The 16,865-nt window shown below is 45.8% G+C and overlaps 2 protein-coding genes across 2 annotated transcripts in view; both read left to right on the forward strand.

The window, feature by feature from the left end:
• The first annotated feature begins 441 nt into the window (after window positions 1–441).
• On the forward strand, window positions 442–3,559 carry RPL7 (ribosomal protein L7). The gene is made up of 7 exons (XM_016153708.2): window positions 442–588; window positions 1,322–1,427; window positions 1,690–1,856; window positions 2,388–2,525; window positions 2,649–2,758; window positions 2,959–3,168; window positions 3,496–3,559. The coding sequence occupies exons 1-6, from the start codon at window positions 542–544 to the stop codon at window positions 3,165–3,167; spliced, it is 777 nt and encodes a 258-aa protein (XP_016009194.1). The 5' UTR covers window positions 442–541; the 3' UTR covers window position 3,168; window positions 3,496–3,559.
• Window positions 3,560–10,169: 6,610 nt separating this feature from the next.
• Window positions 10,170–16,865, forward strand: part of CUNH8orf89 (chromosome unknown C8orf89 homolog) — a 55,736-nt gene continuing 49,040 nt past the window's right edge. Inside the window, exon 1 of the mRNA XM_036232794.1 lies at window positions 10,170–11,506. Within this exon, the coding sequence (XP_036088687.1) occupies window positions 11,127–11,506 (380 nt within the window). The 5' untranslated portion in view covers window positions 10,170–11,126. The remainder of the gene's footprint in view (window positions 11,507–16,865) is intronic.

Raw genomic sequence — 16,865 nt, forward strand, 5'->3', positions numbered from 1 at the left:
GGGTGCCGGAGTCTTGTGTCTGTGGTTGGCAGAGAGCCCAAAAGGCGGTCAAAGTCGCGCCTGAGCAGCAGTTTAGAATCGCAGCTAGCCCTTTGCAACACGGGTCAAAAGGCTCTCATTTTCCCTGGCTGGAATCATCACCGCGGTGGTGCCTACAGTCCCGGGCAAGTGTGGCCCTCCCGCCGGGCGGGCAACGGAACTGATGCATGCCGGGATTTGTAGTTCGCACCCGTGTGGTGTGTCATTTGCGTATATTACTGAGTGGAATTCGAGCCGTACCGGTTAACGCTGCCTAAGAACTAGGACCCCGAGTAGTCACGGTGTCAGCAATCTTTGCTCTGGTCATACTGATTAAAGATCGAATCAGCATGCATTTTTCCCATATAAATTTTACCAGACACTTGATCCAGGCTGGATTGGGCAGTTCTTAATTTTGCATCTGCAAGACGCGTTCTCAGTTCCGAGTTCTTTCCTGGCTTATCCTGGGACACCTATGAATCGTTGGGGCTTCACTCTCGCCGTCTTTAAGTGAACAGTGCGCATGCCCATACTTCCTCTTTTTCTGGCTGGAACCATGGAGGGTGCAGAGTAAGTTGCTCCTTGTCCTGTCGAGAATCCTCTTCCATCCCCGAAAAAAGAACTGTTTTGTCTCATTGTCCCCCTATCAGACTGTAGCCTGTACCTCTGCCCACTTATCTACACGTTTATGAGTCTCTGCGACACTGGTGCGGGCCACAGTCTTAACAAGAGATGCAGACGGCCTTGGGGCGGGCGTTTTGGAGTTACTGGAAACGAGGCGCGGTGTGAGAGCTGAATATGTGTGGAACCGGCCGGTCGTTCAGTCATTTTAGAGAATCTCACCTTCCAAACTGGGTTCCTTCCTGCTTGGCACTTGGTGCAGACGTCCCTGCCTTCAGGCCTTTGCTTTCAGCGTGCGGGAGCTTGAGGCCTGAACCAGGGTGGTTGGGAGTGGGGGTTGTTAATTAAGCCCTCGTTAAGAGCCTAGGCATCAGTGTTTTGAAGCAGTCTCTCAGTCTGTACGTTAACTTTGTTGTGGATATTTCTGTTGTCGCGGGAGTCCAGGGTCAGATGTGAATTTGTCGTCCTTGTGACTGCTGTTTAGATCTGTGAAAGGAGGTTGTTGGCATAGACATTCCCTAAAATCTGCAGCATAACGCACTTGCGTGCTAGAGCAGTTAAAAATAACAAGTATTTAAAGCTAGTGACAATAGTTTTATTAAGCGACGAAGTGCACTCAGTGCAGAATGGGTACGTAGTCTTCCGAGCCTTTTGAACTATTAACGTTCTTTCTTAATGCCAGAGAGAAGAAGAAGGTTCCGGCTGTGCCGGAAACCCTTAAGAAAAAGCGAAGGAATTTCGCAGAGCTGAAGATCAAGCGCCTGAGAAAGAAGTTTGCCCAAAAGATGGTAAGTAAACGTTTTTGAGGCATTTACCATGTAAGGTGAGGCTTTGGGATTGAATGCGAAGAGCATGTTCTTAGCAAGATTTGTTTACCTCACCTATTGTACCAGTGATCTCAGGTAAAGATCCACATCTGCCTTTTGGAGTGTTTATCTAGTGGCAAGGAAAAAGTTTCAGGAGAAAGTTATTTTTCTTCAAAAGAGCTGATATTGCTAATTGTGTTTGGGAGCTAAAAAATAAATAGAATAATTGGTCATTGTTTTTCAGCTTCGAAAGGCAAGAAGGAAGCTTATCTACGAAAAAGCTAAGCACTATCACAAAGAATATAGGCAGATGTACAGGACTGAGATCCGGATGGCTAGGATGGCAAGAAAAGCTGGCAACTTCTATGTTCCTGCAGAACCCAAATTGGCATTTGTCATCAGGATCAGAGGGTAAGTTCAGTTTTTATTGCATTCTGGTTTAAAAGGGAAATCTGCATTCCTACCCAAACTGAACTTTAGTTCTGGGGACCTTGGTTCTGAACATTGCAATAAAAGTATCTTAAGGGTAGCTTGAACGAGAGAATTGTTTTAGTGGTTTAGTTGCAAGTCCTGTGCCCAAAGCCTAGCCTATCTGTTTCTCTATTTGAGCACTGGAGTTCAGTGTTCTGGAGATGAACTTCAAAAGTTGTTGAAACGTAGTCTCGTAAGGACTATTAAAAAGATGTGTACAAAACTCAGAAGTGGTCAGGGGAAGTTTTGGATGTCGAAGGTACGTGTCCAGAGACAGTTTACTAGGGGATATGGCAAGTTGGGAGAGCTGATAGCAAAATGTATCTGACTGAAGGAAAAAACACTGACAGTCTTTGTAACGGGAATGGATTCCTATCTCTTTAGGTGGGACTTGCCCAAAATGGTTAGTTTCCTTCATTGATAAAATTTCTGGTAAAAGGCAAGTTGATTCTTGATCATTTTTCACTGCAGTATCAACGGCGTGAGCCCCAAGGTCCGAAAGGTGCTGCAGCTTCTGCGCCTTCGCCAGATCTTCAACGGCACCTTTGTGAAGCTCAACAAGGCTTCCATTAACATGCTGAGGATCGTGGAGCCGTACATCGCCTGGGGGTAAGCCTGTCTTTCTCTTTGACTTCCGTTCAGTCATTGGCTGTGATAGCTGGATGAATTTTAGATGTTTTGACAGCAATAAGCTTATTCCTCGGACATTTATGTCTGCGTTTCATCTTTCAGGTACCCAAACCTGAAGTCAGTCAATGAATTGATCTACAAGCGTGGCTATGGCAAAATCAATAAAAAGCGAATTGCTCTGACAGATAACACATTGATTGCTCGTTCTCTGGGTAGGTTGCCTGTGTGAGGTTTAAGTCTACAGGAAATGTAAGATATGATTTCATTGGCTTGACCCTAATGCTTGTAAATAAAGCCACATATTTTTTTCTTTTTCTTAAAACTGTGTTATAGCCTATAATCGTATGTGTTGAATGCCTTAAAGTATAGTAATTTAAAGGTAACAATTGTAATCTAATCTTAAAATGTTCAGGTAAATATGGCATCATTTGCATGGAAGATCTGATTCATGAGATCTACACTGTTGGAAAACGCTTCAAAGAAGCAAACAACTTCCTATGGCCCTTCAAGTTGTCCTCTCCCCGAGGTGGGATGAAGAAGAAGACCACCCATTTTGTAGAAGGCGGAGACGCTGGCAACAGGGAAGACCAGATCAACAGGCTTATTAGAAGGATGAACTAAGGTGAGCAGCCGCATCTTGACAGAAGTTTACTTAATACTAGAGTAAAAGGAGTCACAAATACTGTCTCCGTAACATGGATAAGGGGTTGGTTGAGTTAAAATCGATGCCTAATTTTAGTGGAGAAAATCAGCCATCTCACATGATTACACTTGGTTTGCTTATTCCTTTTGAGAACATTTATGGAGGGAAGAAGAAAACCAGGTGTTTCCTACTTAAAAATGGAAACTGAATTGGTGGTGCTTTATAACTTCGTGATCAATAGTTAACTCTTAGCTATTAAGGTGGTTTCTTTAATGAGTGTTTTTTTTTTTTTTCTTCCCCTTTCAGGTATCTACCATGGTTATTTTTCTAATCTGGTCCGTTATTAAACAGTTCCTGTTTCAAATTGAAATGTTTTGTTGTCTTTGTGACTTTTTTTTTTTTTTTTTTAATGTTAGCCTGCCTCTGCCGTCCCTTAACTATCTTGGCAAATCTTGGGGTGTGAAGAAATTAAAACAAATCAACAGCTGTTGTATGCAAAACTAGGGTTCAGTTTATATATTGTGAAAAATATCCTTTGGGTTTATTAAGGACTTAACTGTGCAAAACAAATATTTATTTTTCACTCTTGAATTGTGCCATTGAATTAGCCAAAATGGGTGTAATCTAAGAAAGCCTTTTTTTCACAGGCCTTAGTGCATGCTTTATAGATAAGGAAGAAAAGCAGTTTACAAATAAAAATAAATTCTGTTGCTGAAATTTGTTTTCTCAGGCTTTGGCTTGCCTATAAAGTACCATGTAAGCATGTTATTTTCCTTTTACATTTCATGTTTATGTTTTTCTTGTTTTGTATCTTCTGTTTATATTTAGGTAGATTTTAATACTTCCGTTACATGTTGTGTATGTTAGGAAGGAATAAAATTTGTGGGTGGTAACATTATCGTGGAGCATCTAGAGCTCTCCTAGTGAGCAGAAACTTTACATAGGAAGTTTGAGTGTTTTATAAATAACATTCTTGTGTGTTTTATGTGTTATCACCTAGACCAGTGAACTGAAACTTTTAGAGTGTGACATGAAGTATGTTTAATAGAAGTAAACGTTTTCATAGTCCTCACTGATTGTGGCAAGGGTATGTCGCGTAGAAAACAGATGCCCTGTTTAATTCTTTTGATGCGGTTGCACCAGAATCAGTACTTCCTAGAATTTGGAAGTTACTGGGCAAATATATTTAAGAATTTCTTGAAATTCTTTGGTCTTCGAAGCTAATTCTCTGGATTAGTGAGCTTAGTTAGGGTCATTGGATTCTGGAGAGAAGTTAGTGTCCTTTAGTTTACAAAATCGGTGTTAAATGTCTGAGTATACCAGTGTTTTGCAGGAAATTTAGTGTCTTAGTAAACAGTTGAAGCAGTATACAAAAAATTGAACGTTAATTTCTAGGTGTAGCTAAAGAGCGTAAGTTTGAAAATGACCTCTCTTGTTACTACTTTAGTAGATAAATACATAGGTAGGCCGCCCCGGCCTTTGCTCATCCAGCATCCTGAAAGGTAGAAGTGGCTCAGAAGAGAGACAATCTCACTGTAATAAAGTACAGATGGCGCGTTGCTTACTAGGTATGGTGAGGCGGGGGGGACTAAACGTAGGAATTGGGATAGTAATAAATAGAAGTGGTACTCTGTATGTGGGGTGGTGGTGTTCACAAAGCCTTCTTGAACAATTAACTTTTAAAACTGTTCCAAAACAGGTTCAAAGCAAAATTGGGGGGAAAGTGCAGTAGTCCGCCTGTTACCCATGGGGGGTATGTTCCAAGACCCCCAGTACGTGCCAAAGCTGTGGATAGTACCAAACCTGCTCCGTACCACACACACCTTGTAGTTAAGTTTATAATTTAAGTGCAGCGAGAGTTAACAGTAATAACTATAATGTCATAAATTATGTGAATGTGGCATTAAAAACAAGGGTCATTTGAACACGAGAGCACTGCAATACCAGGACCTAGAAGGCTAAGCGACTAATGGGAGGGGAGAGCATACAGGTGGAGACCCCGGACAAAGGGATTGTCACCTCCCAGGTGGGATGTGGGATTTCACTGTGCCACTCAGAATGCTGTGCAACTGAAAACGTGAACGTGTGTTTCTGGGATTGTCATGCGCAGTATTTTTGAACTGGTTGACCTGCGTGGGTAACCGAAATCGAGGAAAGCCAAACCGGGGATAAGGGGATACCACCAGACGAGACTTCCCATGCGTCCCTGTCCCCAATAACCCGCAGTCTCCCGCACTGTCTAGTCAGCAGTGGTTGGGATCCATCAGCATTGACACATCATCACCCAAAGTAGCGCAGCTTTTGAAACTGGTGAGGAATAAAAAATTGTGCAGGAATATCTAAGGCACGGAAACGGACAATATCAGTTCTATCTTTTGCAGACACATTCTTGTTTTCAGTCCTGGAAATTCAATTCCCAAGCAGGTCCGGAGAACCAGAGGATGGTGACAAGTATGAGAGCTTTGGAGTAGGGAGGGGTTGCAGAGTCGAGGGTTGACAGGGACTTCTCAGGCACTTGGTTTCTGAGTAAAGAACTTAGGGAGTGTCAGAGTAGGGATAAATAGAAAAAAGCATGCTGTCAGGTGACATTTCCAGCTCTTTCCTAGTGAATAAAGGGGTGGGTAGTTGGTTTGTCTTCACAGGATTGTAAAGGCTAAAAATAGATATGAAAATATCTTGTGAATGTTAAACTTCTTTAAATGCAGGTTAATACCTTTTCTATTGAAAGCCCACCTCCTAAAAGTCCTTTCCACAAGGGACCTTCCGCGGGAAGGTTAACCAACCATTCTGAAGTCTGGGACACTCGGGTTGTACTACAAAGTTACCTCACATAGGTACATTTCCATTTTACGCTTCAAAGTGCCAGCTTTGTCAGGTCGATCTCCCTCACCCCGGGGTCTGCTCCCCTAGTCTTCATGAAGTGTGGTCTCTCGCACCCACTGGCCCTCAGCCGGTGTTACCTCGTATTTGCATATCTTTGAAGGTTCCTCTGGTTGGCTGGATCAAGAGTGCTGGCCCTAGAGCCAAGGGGCTTGGCTCCATGTTGTCTTTTAGTAAGTTACTTGATCTCTGTTTCCTAATCAGCAAAATGGGGAAATAGTATCTAATTTATAGGATTTTAATGAAGATTTAATGTGTCAGGTCACATAAAATGGCATAGAGCAGTGCCTGGCTCAAGTGCTTACTAGCACTTAGCAGGGACGTAACGTGAAAATCGCCTGTGCTTTCGCGTGTCAGTCTTGGGCATGACAGTGATGAGTGCTACAAGGGACGCCTGCAATGTAACAGGCTCCTTGGGGCTTTGGGGCCACCTCGTTTTATTCATAGCATCTCTTACTATCTGAAATGTTCTCCACTTACTTGCCTGTCGCTTTTCCGAGTTTGAGTACCACTGTGAGGCTGGAGTCTGCCTTCTCCATTCTAGCACTTAAAACTGTGTGGGGCATCGCACACCCTTCACTGCGTCAGTGAATCCAGCTTCTTAAGAGTCAACCATTTAAAATTCTGTATTTCCACTTGGCACATTGTAGTCCTTGGGTGTCTGGGTGGGAAATGATGAGGAGGAGCAGCAGGGGCTGGAATGTGGATTTATGGTAATGTATTTTACTCTGGAGAACTCAAAAAAAAGCGCATTTTTGTGTAGGGACATGGTAGGTGAGAATAAAAGTGTGTTTGGGGAATCCAGGAGGCCGTCCCTGCTGTGAGGCATTTCACAGAGGGGGAGTTCGGACATCTGGGCGACAGCAGGAGCCCAGGCGTAGAGCTGGGGCAGAGCTGTGGTTGAGATTTGACAGCGAGACTCAGAAGAGACCCTTTAAACATCTGGCCACAAGCCGAGTACACTTAGTCCACACAGCCCGAGCTCGGTGCTTCTCCACTTTGAGTGCAGCCCCAGGACTGAATTCTTAATTGGTTTTGGGATGGTCCCCAGGCCTTCCCCTTTTAAGTTCTCCATGTGGGTTTAATGTGCAGCCTTCTCATTTAGCTAAGTGTACCACTACCCTGTTTTTTAGATTAATAGTTAATTTCCTCCCCCATCCTACTACTAAGTACCTGCTAGGTAGGGCTAGAATTAGGTTCCAAGTCTAATCTGAGTTGGTTTTCTTAGCCAGAGGAACTAGGAAAGATAGTATCAAACTTAAGGAAAACAGAAGTGGTCAGCTGGAGGGTAGTTATAGGTTTGTGGGGTCTGAAACCATGTAACCAGGGCTAAACTTGCAGCCCTAGTAGGGGGGCGGGGCCGGTGAAAGCAGCGCGTTTGGAACATCATTAGGCAGGAGTATGGGTGTAAGTCCCAGAACACGGTTTCCCAGCTGTGCGGGGAACACACCCGGAGCTTCTCCCCAGAGAACCTAGACAAAGGGGGCATGGAACGTGGAACTCCGGCGAGCGTGGGGAGGGAATCGCGAGGTGACTGTCACTGAAGACTGGACTGGTCAGGTGTTGCTGGGCTGTTTGAAAGGTCCAGACTCATCAGCACTCTGAAGATCTGCTTAGTTTGAATCTTAAAAACACAACCCAGAGACTTGCTCGTCGCCAGTCTTGTCCAACTACCCACTGCCCCTATAGTGCATGGCGTACCCTTCCTGCCACCTCTGAGCCCTGTTCACCGGCCTTGTCTCGGCACCCTTCTCCCATCCTGGCCCCTGCACCCGTCACCCTGAGGGTGGCGGCACACAGAGTTCTTGCTGAGTTAGTCCAGGGATGGGGCGGGGTGTCACCAGGATGCTTGCGCGGGCTCCTAACTTGGCCCTCTCCGGGAGGGGCCCTGACCACAGCGCGCTGGGCCTCCGGAAGCTCCGGGCGCCTGGCAACGGGTCCGCGTCGCGCGGGCGGGGCCGCAGCCTCCGAGCCGCCGGCCGGGCCCTGCAGGGGAGCGGAGCTCGCGCGCGTCGCAGGGCTGCCGGCCGCGGAGCATGTGCCCCCCGAGAGCGCCGGAGGGAGCGCGGGGCCGCCTGCGCCGCGCCGCGCGGCGGCCGGCCTGGGCCGGAGGCTCGGCCCGGGGCTGCGCTCGGGGCTCGGCTCGGCGCCCGGCCGCCGCTGGCTCCCGCGCTGCCCGCTGCCCCCGCTGACTCCGCTGCCGGAGGCGCCGCCGCCGCCGCTCCCGGCCCTGCGCGCGAGGAAGCGCCTCCCCGCCGCCGCGGAGCTGCGGGCACGGTGAGTGCGGGCGGCGGCCCGGGAGCGGGGAGCTGGCCTGGCGAGCCCCCGGGGCATCTCTGCAAAGGCTTGCTTCTCTTGCACTTCGAGGGGGCCCGGCGGCGAGGCCGGGGCCGAGGACCCGATCAGGGCTGCGGGATTGGGTCGGGGGAGGGAGAGATGGACGTGAAAGCCGGGGGGCGGGGGGGACTTCCCACCGCACCTGAGGCTTTCCGCGCTCCTCCGGTCTGGTCCAGGCCGGCGCCCGCATCCGTCCCTCAGTGGATGCGCCCTGCGGCCCGCCCAGGTTTTATCCGAAGAGGGGAGAATGTGGGTACCGTCTCCCCTTCTCCCACACTTGCACTCAGCCTTGTGGATGGAGCAGGACTTGAGGCGGCCACGGTTAGATAGCTCTGGCCCTGTTTTCATGGACAGTTTTGCTTTGTAAATGATTTCTAGTTTATTTGTATTTCATCTATTTATTACTGTTTTCACGAGGGGGTAAAAATACTAGAAAAGATTTGCGTGATGCAGGTCGTCTGTTCTACTGTACCGGCGGCTTCCGCTACAACCTTTTTAGGGTCATAGCTGTGAAAACTGGAGCCTCTCGCTAGACTAAAGCAATTTTGCAACCATTTTCCAGTCTCAGCCAGATTAGCCTCCTTAAAGCGCAGATGTGAATATGCCGTACTTCTATCCGAAAACCTTCAGCGCCTGCCCCTTGCTCAGAGAAGACAAAGCGCAACCCGCTTTGGTTGGCTGCCATTCAAATTCGGGATCTCGCCTGCCTGTCATTTCGTTATTTCTCACACTGTCCTCACCTGAACCGCGCTCTCCTTTCCTGGTGGCATCTTCCACATCGGTGCCTTTTCCTAGAATGCCTGCACCCACTTTTCTGCCTGTCTGAATTTTATTTAAATATCATTTTCAAGTGTCTTCCAAGTCTTTTTAACCTCCATATGAAACTAATGTCTCCTTTCTTTTAAATTCTCCTCCAATATAGGGGGCGGGGGGAGAGAGAGAGACATACATACATACATATGTACATACATCCATGCATGCATACATACATGTGTGCACCTTCCCTAGGCTGTAGTGCCCACTCCGCCTTGTACTGTAGTTGTATGAGCTACTGCTTTGCCTTCCGGACAGGAAATTCTGTGAAGTCAGGGTCTCTGCTTCGTTCCTCTTTGTATTTGCCGTGCACATGGCACACGGATGTGCACATACGGCATGCTTAGTGAATGGTCGAGTAACTGATCTAATGCATTCACACTTGAGAATAAAAACCGTTAGTGTTTTGTTAGCTATAATGACACAGCCTTCAACATTTTGCGATTTAACATGTACAGTAAGCCCTCAGTCACCTCACGTGAACTCGTTGGGACGTGAGAAGAAACCAGAGTCCCTGGAGGAAATCCATGCAGATAGTGTCCCTGCTGGGAATCAATTATTTTTCTCATCAATGTCACAACAAACAAAACAACTTTGAGCAAAATGACGTCATTGGAGGACCTGGCGTTCCTGGTCGGTGGGCAGCTTCCTTCCAGTTGGTGGTAGGACCAGGCTCTGGCAGGCATTAGCCCTTCGCTCTTGTCTCGCCGCAGCCAGCAGAAGGGGGAGGAGAAAGTACGGAGAAAGCAGACCTGCTCCCAAAGCCTCTGCTCACATTCCAGTCATGGAGGCAGCCGCTGCTAGGAACAGCTCTCTTCTTGGAGGAGCGGGAGTTTTGGTAGGCATTCAGCCTTCTCTGCCACGGTTAAGTTCTGCTTATCCACACCCAGGAGCTTTTAGCTTGAACATCTCTTGCTCAAAAACAAAAGCAAACTCTCCTACCTCCGCAGTCTGGTGAGGTTAGCAAAGGCTGCGTCGTACCACGGAATTTAAACATAGCTTTTTCATTAGTGTTCACCATAGTGAACTGTACTGTTGACCTTGTCCCCCCATCACCAAGAGATTGTTTTTGCGTGTTAATCGTTTTTGTATTTCATCTTCCAGCACAATGACTGGACTTGTGGATAAATAAATAACTAGCTCTCTCAATGAATCTACAACTTGTCTTTATGTTCACTTGATCATTATTTTGGTTTAAACAAGGCTAAAATTTAAGGTAATCTTACCATCCGCTGTTTGATGCTTGGGCTATTTTTAGCCTTTTTTTCTCTCTGTTGTAAAATAATATAGGATTCGACATCCTTGAAGATAAATACTTGAATGTATCAATGATTATTTCTTTAGCATAAATTCCTGGAGGTATTTACCTTCAAGGATGTCAAATCCTTTATTGTAGCTGGGTCAAAACTATACAAAATTCTAAGAACCTATATATTGCTAGATTGCTCTTGAGAAGTACTATGTACATACACTGAAACCTATTGAGAGTGCCTGGTTCCTCAAACCCTATCTTACAGTGTCAGGCATTAGAGAAAATCCTTGCCATTTGGCAAAAGTCATAGCTCATCATATTGCTTTTATTTGAGTGCTAGTGAGAATGAACTTTTTTTAACCATTTGTATTTTTTTCTGTGATGAATGTTCTGTTCTTTAATAAATGTAGTGTCTATAGGGTTTGTCTTTATTTTTATTTAAGTATCTTGATATATGTGAAAGAATTCAAGTTCTTCAGTTCTTTATGTCTCCATTTGAAAAGTTATTCTGGAAACTTCTGGGTGGAGTGAGCTGACATGAAATGGACTCCATTCTGCTTCATTGTGTTTCAAATGCTGGGTAAAGCATAATAAATAATTTACGGATATGTGGCCGAGCTAGGAACCAAGAGAAGGAAGTCTGCAGGTGCCAGAGATGAGGGGATGGTCACACAGGAAGCCACTGTCGAGCACCTGCCGAAAGCTGAGGTCACAGAGGAGTGCTCTCCCAGTGGCCGTGACCGCATCGCCGATCTCTCCAACGCTTGGTCATGGAAAACAACCATTTATTGTGCTCGTGCATTCTGCGGGTCAGGAATCCGGACGGCGCACTGCGAGGACAGCATGGCCCTGCTTCATGAAGTCGGGCCTCCGGGGGAGGGTCAGAGGCCGTGGGCTGGGACCACCTGAGGCTCATTCACTCCCCCGTCTGGTGTGGCTGATGCTGGTTGCGGACCGAGACCTAAGCCGCGGATGCCAGCTGGAGCCTCCCTGTCTCACCTGGCTTCCTCACAATATGGTGGCTGGGTTTCAAAGGTGAGTGTCCCTAGAGAGAGCCCGTGGAAGATGTATCACCTTTTAGGACCTAGCCTTGGAAAACATACAGTCAGGCACCTCGACGGCATTTTATTTTTAGGGAAGGAGTGTCAGCATTCCACTGAAGGGAGAACATGTGGAAATGGATATGTATTGGTGCATTCTTTGAAAAATACAACCTGCCACAAGTACCTTGGCACTGAGATGATGGCTAGAAAAATACCCGCCACTGGGCCGAGGAGGCTGCAAGGAGGCTTGCCGTGCACTTGAACTAGGAAAGAGTCAGTTGCGCCACAGCTTCATACCCTGCATAGCTCAAGTCTGGGGTCTGAATTCATATTACGTCATGGTTAAGCAACCACAGTCCAAGAAACTGACATGTAACTGCTGTGGTACCTCTGAAACCCAGGTCCAGGCAGAGATCAGTGGAAAGCCTCTCCGAGTAGCAAGGTTTCAGTAGCTCAGGGAACACCAGATTCCTGTCGATAGCAATCTCTCTAAAGATGAGCTCACAGTCAGAGATTACGAATTATAAAAGAAATGAACCACAAGGAAAGTGCCTTAAAGTCAGCTGACTATAGATGTTCACGACGTCTACAAAACATCTTTACAGCAACACCCAGATTAGTGTTTAATTGAAAGCTGGGTACCAGAAGCTAACCGAGGAGACACATAAAATTAACCATCACAATTGTCAAGACCCATTAATTAAGATTTGCAAAATAGTGACATGTCAATACTATCATTTCTTCATTTATTATCTGGGATTCTCTATGAAGAGAAACTTGCCCATTATTCATTTGGGTAAATGCTTGATTCTTTTATGTACTAGGTTCTAAATCAAGTTGATTCTTTAGTACCCTCCAAAGATGATTTTGGTGAGGTGTTATTTTTTTTAAGTATCATAATACCCTTATGGATATTTAATATATTCTAATTTATTGCAGTTAATATTCTTATTAATGTTTATACTCTCATTGGTCAGTTGGAGCCTTTTCAGGTTGGTGACCGGTTCCCCATTCCCCCCTCTTCGTACCACTGTGAATGGCACCAGACACATACGGTCCCCGGGTCCTCTAGCTGCTCCCTCATGGACCTCTGCCCAGCGTCTCTCTCAGTCTGCTTTCTCCTTGGCTTGGGCCCTCACTTCCATTCACCTGGATGGTTGCAATTGTCTCCTAATTGGCTGCCTTGTTCCCATCTGTCTTTCAATATTGCGAAAGTTAAAGTTTAAATATTTTAAAATCTTAGGCCTAGTCCTTCACCAGCTTCCATTATTTATAGCTGTGGTCTCCAAAATACGGTGCTTCACCTCAAGATATGATCCACTGGGAAAGAGAATAGAATTCCTATTACATATCTATTTTAAATTTGAGAAATCGTACCCAGCATAACACCTGGTAAATACTTAATAGGTGCTTGTTGAATGAATCAGCACAGGGACTGGCAGGCTTTAGTAGAATATAGTAAATATTGTAGGCTTTGTGGGCCATTGAGTCTCTGGCAACTACTCGACCCTGCCCTGCGGCCAAAGGAAGCTGTAGGAAATATGCGAACAAGCAGGGGTTTGTTTCTGTGTTCCGATGCAAATTTATTTACTAAAACAGGTGGCGGGCTAGACTTGACCCAGGGGCCATGGTTTGCTGACACCCGATTAGGGTATGGGGGAGGAGGATCTGCCTAGAGATGAGATGGCAAAGGTAGGTCCAGAACAGTTCCTGGAAGGTTCTGTATGCAAAACTCAAGAGTCAGCAAAATAGATTTTCGAATTATATCCAAAGACCAGTGTCAGAGTTAGATATCATATAACCGTATGATTATAAATTATGATAAGTGCTTGGAAGACAATGACAGGATGCTATTAACAAAGTCCTGCCTTGTTCTTGGAGATTAGGAGAGTTGCTTGAGACAATGTCACTTGAGTTGATTTCTGAAAGATCTGGAGTTAATTAGGCCAGTGATAAACGAAGGTGTCTGTGCGCCCCGCCTTCCACCTCCCGTGTGAAAATAAAGAAGGCCCGAGAGCGTGGCCGGGGCAGAGCAAGGGGGGGCTTGGATGCGAAGGAGGTGGGGAGAGGGCAGAAGCCGAACCGGGCGGTGTCTCGCAGGCCGTGTTAAGGGTTTGGGCCCTTAACCCGGGAGAAATGGAGAGCTGCCCGGGGTCTGAGCAGCTGCGTGACACGACGAGACGGTTGACAGACCCGCGTGACTGCGGGGTGGGGAGAGGACCCATTAGAAGGGACGAGGAAGAAGCACGTCCCGGCCGATGACCTGCCCGGCGGTTCAGGCATGCCGGAGACTTCCTGCGAGAGTGTTTTGTCGTGTGTGGCCATCTTAAAGTCAGCCGTTCTCCGTAGTCACCAGAACCATGTGCAACATACACCTTTCACATGTCCGCCTCCGCAAACCACCCGCGCCTGCCGAGAGTAGCAGCAGGTGAAGATGGTAAGCACACGTTTTTAGGCCTAGCGAGTGATTTCTAAATTATGAGTGAGAACACCCATGGGTCCTGGAGTACATCTCTGGGAGTCTCAGGAAGGACAGGCATGCACCGGCGAGGGCTCCAGGGGAGGGTCGCCCTCCGGACCAGGGCCCCAGGCCCAACGACGGGAACAAACTGGGATTCCGGCTGCCGTTGTCTGTGTCACGACAACTCCCCAGTGGAGTGGGGAGAAACTTCGAGCAAGCCGCCACCCCAAGGTAGACCTCCGTGGGTTGCTTCCACTTCAGGATTCTGTGAGCGTGTCCATGAGCTGCCGAAAAGCCCAGAAGGCTGGTCGCCCACGCCACCGCGGCGCTAGCTGAGCCGAGAGCTGGCCGAAGGGTTTTAGCCCTTCCGTTTTCTGCTTTCTGTTTTCTTTTTCTTCTCCAGGTGAATGGAGATATGAGAAGATAGTCATAAGCATTATTAAAAAAAAAAAAAAAGTCAAGGTACCTTCATCAAGGTCTTGAAATTTGAATTTTAGGGAATTTGAACGGGTACACGGAGGGCAGTTAGAGCCTTTTCGTATGTAAAATACAATTCCAACTATTTTCAAATTAACATTATCTTTTTGTCACCTAGTTTAGAACCAGAAGAAAATGTTAATTAAATATATGTTCATTATTCATTATTTATCCATTTATTCATTTAACAAGAATGTACTGAATGGCAATCGATCCCATGTCAGGCACTAAGGATGTAAGCGTGAACCAAACCAGGAGGGTCCCTGTTCTCCTGAAGCTTAGGCGGGGGGGTGGGGGTGGGGGTGGGGGACAGGCACTGAGTAAGCAGATAAATGAACAAAGTTTATTTCAGATAAGACACAATGAAAGTGAAGCTGATGCTCATCATTCACGAGAGTCAGCATGCAAGCTTATCACAATATTACTGACGCCCTTCCTTCTGATGACCATCCCTTCAGGCTGTCGACATGAGTTTGTTTCCGTTTTGTTTATTTCGGTCTTTTTACATGCTTTCCCTCTACCAGGACCCTGTGTTGTTTTCCCTTTACACCACTTACTGCGCTGTATTATCCGTCATCTTGTCTGCGTTTCCTTTACCGGACTCCAAGCTCAAAGGCAGGGGCCGTTTTATCATGTTTCTTCGTAGTCCTATGCAATTCTTGACGTAGAATCAACTCTTAGTAAATAATATTTTATATGAATAAGTGAGCACAGCTGATTCTAAATAGCTAGAATCCTTTTGTTGTGAAGATTAGAGGAAATGAACATAAAATGCCCAGCAAGGGGCATGGAATAATAAGCAACCAAGTAGTCGTAACCATAGTGGACATTGTCTTTGTCCTGAATGGGGGCCGCATCTTGCTCATGGCTGTGCTTGCTTCAGAGTTTCGTAATGCCTTGCATGTGATAGACACTTAATGTATATATATATGATCGAGTTGAATATACAGCGAATAAGCTGGATATGTAATTAATTGTTCTTCTGGGTCCATGCTTAGAATAAAAGTAATGGCTATCTTGAAGACATGTTTATTTTTCATGGAGCATAGAAATTATCTTCTTCTCGGGCACAAATGCATTTTGGCAATAATTGAAAAAATTTTAAATTTTGTCATAGTTAGAAAACTTGAGATTTACCGTCTTAGGATGTTTTAGTGTATAACACAGAGTTGTCATCTATGCGTGCTGTGCTACAGAGCAGACTCTAGAACTTGCTTGTCTTGCTATACTGACACTTCACACCCAGGGATCAGCAACTCCCCATTGCCTCTGCCCCCAGCCTCCGCCCCCACCACTCTGCTTTTAGGAGTTCGACCGGTTTAGACTCCTGTAAGTGGAGTCATGCGGTGTTTGTCTGCGACTGGCTTACTTCACGTAGCATGATGTCCTTAAGGGGCTTCCGTGTTTCTGCATGTTTCAGGATTTCCTTCTTTTTTATGGCCAAATCCTATTGCATTGTGTATCGAGGCTACATTTTCTTTAACTACATCCGTTGATGGACATTTAGGCTGTTTTCACATCTCGGCCATTGTGATAGTGCTGGTATCCCTTTGAGATCCTGATTCCGATTCTTTTGGGTAAATATCCAGGTAGGATTACTGGATCACATGGCGGTTATACTTTTAATTTTTTGAGGAACCTCCATACTATTTTCCATAGTGGCTGTACCGGTTTGCATTTCCACCAATAGCGATCAAGTGTTTCAAGTTCTCTACATACTCGCCAACACTTGTTTAAAAAAAAAAAAAAAAATTCATAATATCCATCCTGATAAATATGAGGTGATATCATTGCAGTTTCAATTTGTGTTACCTTGATGGTTAGTGACGTCGTATATATTTTCATATACCTGTTAGCCACTTATGTGTCTTCTCTGGAAAATGTCTATTCAAGCCCTTAGCCCATTTTTTAATAAGGTTATTAGTTTTGTTCATTTAGTTTTTGCTAGGGAGTTGTAGGAGTTACTCAGGTATTTTGGATATCCGACCTGTATCAGATGTGTGCTCTGCAAACATTTCCTCCCATCCCGTAGGGTGCCTTTTCACTCTTTCATTGTTTCCTGTACTGTGCACAAGCTTTTAACCTTGATGTGGTCCCGCTTGTCTATTTCTGCTTTCGTTTCTGTGTTTTTGGCATCCTATCCATAAAATTAGTGCCAAAATCGGTGTCTTGAAGCTTTTCCCCTATGTTTATTTCTAGGAATTTTACAGTTTCATGTCTTGGGCGTAAGTCTTTAATCCACTTTGAGTTTGTTTTTGTGAATGGTATAAGATAAAGGTTCAGTTTTATTCTTTTGCATGCGCACATCCTGTTTTCCTAACAGTATTTGTCGAGGAGACTATTCTTGTCCTATTGTGTATTCTTGGCACCCTTGTCAAAAACCAGTCGACTGTGTGTAGATTTATATCTGGAC

The sequence above is a fragment of the Rousettus aegyptiacus genome, unplaced genomic scaffold, assembly GCF_014176215.1.
Source record: "Rousettus aegyptiacus isolate mRouAeg1 unplaced genomic scaffold, mRouAeg1.p scaffold_m13_p_15, whole genome shotgun sequence".
In the NCBI taxonomy this organism is placed as follows: domain Eukaryota; kingdom Metazoa; phylum Chordata; class Mammalia; order Chiroptera; family Pteropodidae; genus Rousettus; species Rousettus aegyptiacus.

Excerpts from the sequence above, each read along its gene's own strand:
- RPL7 (XM_016153708.2), top strand. The coding sequence starts at position 542 with ATGCCCATACTTCCTCTTTTTCTGGCTGGAACCATGGAGGGTGCAGA. Across the intron at positions 1,857-2,387 it reads TTTGTCATCAGGATCAGAGG|TATCAACGGCGTGAGCCCCA; the intron begins GTAAGTTCAGTT and ends TTTTCACTGCAG. Across the intron at positions 2,526-2,648 it reads GAGCCGTACATCGCCTGGGG|GTACCCAAACCTGAAGTCAG; the intron begins GTAAGCCTGTCT and ends TTCATCTTTCAG.